At 41.1% G+C, this 7,089-nt stretch overlaps 1 protein-coding gene across 1 annotated transcript; it reads left to right on the top strand.

Moving 5' to 3' along the window:
- The first annotated feature begins 4,138 nt into the window (after positions 1–4,138).
- Positions 4,139–7,089, top strand: LOC130167973 (homeobox protein otx5-like). The gene is made up of 3 exons (XM_056374526.1): positions 4,139–4,868; positions 6,090–6,241; positions 6,451–7,089. The coding sequence occupies exons 1-3, from the start codon at positions 4,769–4,771 to the stop codon at positions 7,087–7,089; spliced, it is 891 nt and encodes a 296-aa protein (XP_056230501.1). The 5' UTR covers positions 4,139–4,768.

Here is a 7,089-nt window from a genome sequence, read left to right on the forward strand (position 1 = left end):
CAGTTACCTTATCAATAATGATCGATCCAGCCACAAAGTTGGAAGGTCCCGCTCTCTGTCCCTGTGCAGCGAGAGCTCGGTTCTCTCCATCCACCCTTGCTCTGTCAATCTGGCCACAAACCCCTCTTTCCTCCCTTTATCCCGAGGTAAGATACTTACTTTTCAGATAAAGCATATTATGATAAATCGGCTGAACTCTGTGCGTGTGTGTGTGTGTGTGTGTGTGAGTGTGTGTGAGTGTGAGTGTGTAACTGTCCCACACACACACACACACATACACTATAAGCACACAGTGTGCACACACAGACATACAAAAATACACCGTATCGAACAACATGATGTCAGAGGTACTTAACAGCTGGAAAAGTGTGTGTGTGTGTGTGTGTGTGTGTATGTAATGCATGGGTGTGTGTGTTTCGGGTATTTTGGGACGTGGTGGCTTTTGGTTTATACCGTGCCATAACTCACTCAATAATTGAGTCATGAACATACATGATTAGTAATCTTTCCTCTTTTCATGTTTTCATCATGAGCGTCATCACACACAGTAACAATGGACTCAAATCAAATGCACATAACAAAGGCTGATTCACCAGAGAGGATTTTGGGAAAATTTAGTTTCATTACTCAAAATTTTCAGTATAATAAAATAGACAGCAAAAAAGCTTGGCCTGTAGTTTCTGTTAATAAAAAAAAAAGAGTCCAGGACACTTAATCAAAATGATGACTGAGTTCAAACTTCATTTCAGTCTCAGTTTAAAATCCTTTTTCATTTTTGGAGTGGTTGTTCAATTGATTTGATAGTAGAAACAGTCTGATGAAACACAGATGCACTGACCAAACGGATGAAGAAGATTGTCTGTCTGACAATTGTTTTTTTTTTTTTTTTTTACTATAATTGTCTAGAATTAATGAGTTTGCACTCGGGCCCTCAGCTCAGTGCGCTGGATACACGGGCGCATGGATACACGTTTGCTAAGGGAATGAGATGAGAGAAAACAGTGGAGCACGTGGGCGAATGTTCTCCAACAAAGTGGGATGGAAGTTAAGGTCAACAAGGGGAATAAAAGAGTTTGGAGAAAATTAAAACTAAATGAAAATACAATGGCTGTGTTTGCCTCTGGGACGTGTATGCGTGCTTGTTTCAAAATAGGATGTTTATGAAATGCTCTGTGTGTGTGTGTGTGTGTGTGTGTGTGTGTGTGTGTGTGTGTGTGTGTGTGTGTGTGTGTGTAGGAGTATAGATTAGATGTACTAAGCCTCTTATGTGCTGGTTGTCCTTAATTTGCTCCTGCTCTGGGTCCTAGTGCTTCCAAACTACCAGCAGTCCGTCATCATTGAGCAATTTCCACACAAACAACCCAGACAAAATCACGTCATGCAACATTAAATACATAGTCTTGATCTTTAATATAGAGTACTTATCTTATGCCATGCCTGTGTAATTATGCATATATCCACATGAAAAAAAACAGATTAAATTTTTCAAACTAAATTACTTGGAGGGGAAGAAGAATGAGTGAAATGAATGAAACTGAATGAATTAGACAACTAGTTTCTTTAACCCATTGTACAAATTTCTGTCTTATGAAAAAACCATAAATGCAAAGTTGTTAACCTTTTGATCATTCACTGTAGGTGATATAATCATATTAGATTATATTAACCTATTGAACAAAACACTGTTTCTATGCCAACACCAGTGTGTTTAGTGCTAGTAGGAATTTAGTGTCATTTACAGTGATATTTAGGCAATGGGCCTGTGCTATTGAAAGGGCCACCATTACAGGCCTGTTGTATTTATCCATATTTAATTTAGTGGAGTTTTCAGTTTTCATGCTATTTGACTCATTGATAATGGATTGGGCCTAATTGGTCTACTTGATTGATCATGACTTTTTTCGCTCTGCCATCATCTTAAGGTATCTTGTAGCCTATTATTATTCTATTTCTTTATAAAATAATACATTTAAATAATGCATAAAAAGGCTGCTGCTGAATAAAAACATTTAAAAAGCGCCATTTATCATAGCTAAAAGTTAAAATAATTGGCTAATTGATTTGTAGCCACCGTCTTTTAATTAAAATAGCACCAAACTTTACTATTAACAAATTAAAGTAGGTGAAAAAACGTTGAAATCTGAAGGATATATTTCTTAAGTACGATATAGAATACAACAGAAGAAGAGTCTGAGAGGCAGGTGTGTGGAGTGTGCGCGTGCAGAGCAGTGTCGCGCGCCCTGAGGCATATCAAAGGTCTAGAGCTATTCGCGCCGTTTTTTTTTTTTTTTTTTTCTCTTCCCCATGTCAGTTGGAGGTCTCGAGACATTCTTGTCTTGGGACTCCCCACAGTCACAGTTAGCCAACGGCTAACTTTAGCTACAACAACAAACCAGGAAAAGACAACAAACAAACAAACAAATAAACAAACTGAGCGTACCTGGATGTAGAGCAGGTGAGGTGTCCACTGGAGACCGAAGGTATCCTAACGACAACAACAACACACACACACACACACACACGCACACGCACACACGCACACACACAAAGGCCCACTACACTCCAACAGCAACACACACACACACTCACCTCAGCAGGTGAAGATATTTTATATATAGATTTAGAAACGTTCAAACACGCCGGTAAAGTCTCTCTGTCGCTCTGTGTGTGTCTTTATATCTCCGCTTTGGCTTTACAGAGCTAGATAAACCCCTTATACAGTTTGGGCTGTAGCTACATGGGTCTGTGTGCGTGTGTATGTATGTGTGTGTGTGTGTGTGTGTGTGTGTGTGTGTGTGTGTGTGGATTTTAAACTATAAGAAATCCGATTCAATTAACAAGCACAGAGAATCGGCTTTGGACACAGTGAAATTGTCTCGCCGCAGAGGATGGCACAGGCCAAACTTGCCCAGAGAGAAGACACACAGCTCGGGACTGACAAAAAGATTCATGGCTGCTGGAGAATATTGTACAGAAATTATTAATATACCCTTCAATATAAAATAAGCCTAGTCTATTATATATAAGATTTATTGTAGTGCTGGAAAATATGTCATGGATATAGAGTCAAAATATTTTAATGTGCAAATACAATCTAATCTCAAACTATTTCAAATAATTCCGTTTGTCTATTGTTATTGTCTATTGTCTATTTATTTTTTTGGATCTATTTTCCCACCTGTTTCCGGTTTCATTTAAGCAATATTTTCTACATCTATAACATTATAGGTATAAATGAATTTATGATTCACCAATAAATAATGTAGGAATGTAAAATTAAATATATATAATTGAACTATTATTTGTATTATTATTATTATCATTATTATTATTATTATTATTATTGACTGTAGTGAATGAATGGATGAATGGTTCGAAGGGAGCATGTCGGGGATCAGGAGGGGATTTAATAGCAGAACAACGCGGTCTTTGTGTTTCTTTTAATCCGGCCTGTACCCCCTCTCCGCCTCTCAGTTGCTCTACCTCTGCCTCCACACTCAGGCATGGCCGCCCAATTATTTTTAGGAGGCCAATTTCGAAAATTGTTCATAACAATAAGGAAAGACTCGAAAAGCCCAAGATGGTTATTGGGGTTCTCTTAAAACCCAGGGACCAGGACGGAACTCAGACAATATATCATTCAGTATAATTGTGTTAGATAAACTTGTGTGTCTTTATGAACCTGAACAAACCCTTTTTTGAGTTAAGTTATTGTATTTCTTTAATAGCCTAGTAGCCTAATCTTTATGCACTAAATGTAGTTATACCAACAAGTGTCTGCCGCTGCTGCTGCTACAACTTAAAGTTTTCTGGATCATTTTAACTTTTCAACAAATTAAAAAATAAGAGACATGTAAACTAAATCTTGTAAGAAGCAGAGTTTGTGTTAAATTATCATCCCAAATAACATCATATGTGGCACTGCAAGCTCAACATGAATACATAATTACAGTATGTGTGCGCGCGCGTTTGCGTGGGCGCGCCCACGTGAGAGAGAGAGAGAGGAGAAATGGAGAGAGAGAGAGAGAGAGAGGGAGGGAGGGAGGGAGGGCTCTGGGTGTCTACTTGGGTAAGAAGTTACTTCTAATTAGCCCGTCTCTTCTTGCTCGCCTCACTTGTCGACACTGCAGATCCACATCCTCACCTTAGGGACCAGGGACCGTCAGGGGCCCCTACTCGTTTCAGCACCAGCAACTCTTTTGGAACTGCTGTTTTTTTTAAATTTGCATCTTCCTCCTGGCGACGTCGGTGCGCGCGGCAATTACGCACGACTTGGTTGGAAAAACTATCGTAGCACGAGTCTTGTTCAGTTAGCCTTCATCATTTTTTTTTTTTGGTGCGGTCACTTCTTTCATAATCTTGTGTTAATTTGAGTTGTAGTTATCGTTTTTATCCACTTAGGAGAAGCATTAAATATACACCGGGTTCCTAAATCTGCTGTGTTTTTACGCATCAGGTGAAAACAGGTGTAAAAGTTAGAACCACAGGTGCCTGGCTCGACTGCGCTACGTCACAGTAGTTTACAAAGGCAGTGAAGGAGAAGGCCAGCAAAGAAAAATCAAAAACAACAACTAAGTGACAGACAACTAAAGATAAACAGAGAGGGAGGGAGTGACAGGGAAAAAACGAGAGAGAGAGAGAGAGAGAGAGAGAGAGAGAGAGAGAGAGAGACACCCCCTGGAGACTAGCTAGGAGACCCGGCCCCCGGTCACAGAGAAGGAGAGAGAGAGTGAGGGAGTGAGGGAGTGTTTTAAAGCCGGCAGGAGGCATGATGTCCTACATTAAGCAACCCCATTACGCCGTGAACGGGTTAACGCTGTCCGGCCCGGGCATGGATCTGCTCCACTCCGCCGCCGTTGGATATCCCAGTAAGTAAGAGTCTGTGACTTGAATTGTAGATGTTTTAATGTATTTAAAGCTGTTGTTTGAAGTGAAAACGTTCGTGTTGAAATGATGAAACTGAAAATATTTAGTATAAAATGGTCAGTTAAAATAAGAACAATTCGCTTGCATGCATTTTTTTTGTTGTTATTTAGCTTTAAGCTTATGCTTTTTTTTATGTGTATGAATAGACGTCTCTGATTCTTCAGGCATCATAACATGTGTTCACTTGACCTATAAGTTCAGCGGATTACAGAGTCAAAAAACAATTAAAAAAAAACAAAAAAAACGGTGTGTGAATGGAAATGCAGCCTGTTCTCACACGGACTTAACATTAAAACAGGCTCCAATCTGTTGCTCTTACCGTGTAACCTATTTACAGACGGATGCTCATTGTATTTTTATTTAGAGCCATACCATAATGTTAAGTCGTGAATGAATAGGCCACGTCTTATATTGTTTGTTTGGGGGAAACATGACCTGATCAGCATCTGTCATCCTGGACAGGAGAGTTTGAATGAAACGATGCCGAGGTTTGGCACCGACGACAGGAGGCGTGTTACAGACGGAGCTTGGCCTTCTGGTCGCAGATCAGACTTTGAATCGACCAAGTTTTAAGACTCAGATTTTTAATGTAAATTGTGAATTTATGACATGGAAGAAAAAATTCGTTTCTTCACACTGTATATTTCGATTCAAACTGTCTCATTTATGGAAAATATGAGACGGTTCATCATTTTATTCGATCAAATAAAACGCATCAATCATCAAGACATTCTTTGACCCAACAAAACATTTCTTTTATTCTATCGATTAAAATGTATTAAGCTTTATTTTTCTGGACATGTTCGGTAGAATAATATCTATAAATCCAAAGTATCGGCAGTTCTTAAAACGTAGAGAAGAGAAAACAGGCCTGTGTTTTATTATTTGTGCCGCGAGGCAGAGCTAAAATAATTTCTTTAATTCACAAGTAATCACTGAAATTTTATTAAACTTTATTAAAACGTGAATAATGTATTGGGGTATTTTAATAGCCTTAGTATATAGACTGGAACTTCGTGCTTTCTCCAATGTGTCTGTTAAATTGTGAGGAATTTCGTAAGGTTTATCTTTTAAATATCAAAACCATAAAAAAAACGATGAGAAAATAATAATATCCCAATAATAATAATAATAATAATAATAAGGTGGATTTTTGCTCGTAGGCACCCCGCGTAAACAGCGACGGGAGCGCACCACCTTCACACGCGCACAGCTGGACATCTTGGAGGCTCTGTTTGCCAAAACCCGCTACCCAGACATCTTCATGAGGGAGGAGGTGGCCCTCAAGATCAACCTGCCGGAGTCCAGAGTCCAGGTAACACACACATCATATACCGTGTTATTTTAGTATTGAATGCTATTTTGATGCAATAGGCTATTACTGTCAGACTGTATGTCTGTGTGTGCTGGTGTGTGTGAGAGAGAGATAGCTCTCCTCACAGTAGCAGATTTTACATTTACTGTTTATTTTCATGATAATTAGATAATTAAATACTGATTTCATAATCATCTGCCATCCTCCAGGTCTGGTTCAAGAACCGTCGTGCCAAGTGCCGCCAGCAGCAGCAGCAGAGCACAGGCCAGTCCAAACCACGGCCCCCTAAGAAGAAGGCGTCCCCTGCTCGTGATGCAAACACTGAGGCCAGTGCCAACGCCACCAATGGACCCTATAGCCCTCCACCCCCTCCTCCAGGCACCGCCATCACCCCAAGCTCCAGCTCAGCGAGCGCTACGGTGTCCATCTGGAGCCCAGCCTCCATCTCTCCGCTGCCAGACCCCCTGTCTGCCTCCACCACCCCCTGCATGCAGCGCACCACCACCTACCCCATGACCTACACCCAGGCCCCAGCGTACAGCCAGAGCTACGCAGGCTCTTCCTCCTACTTCACTGGCCTGGACTGTAGCTCCTACCTGTCACCCATGCACCCGCAGCTGTCAGGCACCGGAGGAGCCCTGAGCCCCATCACAGCCTCCTCGATGGGCGGGCCCCTCAGCCAGTCCCCGGCCTCGCTCTCCTCACAGGGCTACACAGCTGCCTCGCTGGGCTTCGGAGCTGTCGACTGTCTAGACTACAAGGACCAAGCTGCCTGGAAGCTCAATTTCAATGCCACTGACTGTCTAGACTACAAAGACCAGAACTCCTGGAAGTTCCAGGTCTTGTAA

This window comes from Seriola aureovittata, chromosome 4 (assembly GCF_021018895.1).
Source record: "Seriola aureovittata isolate HTS-2021-v1 ecotype China chromosome 4, ASM2101889v1, whole genome shotgun sequence".
NCBI classification, from domain to species: Eukaryota; Metazoa; Chordata; class Actinopteri; order Carangiformes; family Carangidae; genus Seriola; species Seriola aureovittata.

Bases quoted from the DNA above. Each gene is read 5' to 3' on its own strand.
- LOC130167973 (XM_056374526.1), top strand. From the start codon at position 4,769: ATGATGTCCTACATTAAGCAACCCCATTACGCCGTGAACGGGTTAACG. The intron at 4,869-6,089 runs GTAAGTAAGAGT...TTTTGCTCGTAG, and splicing joins CGCCGCCGTTGGATATCCCA to GCACCCCGCGTAAACAGCGA. The intron at 6,242-6,450 runs GTAACACACACA...GCCATCCTCCAG, and splicing joins TGCCGGAGTCCAGAGTCCAG to GTCTGGTTCAAGAACCGTCG.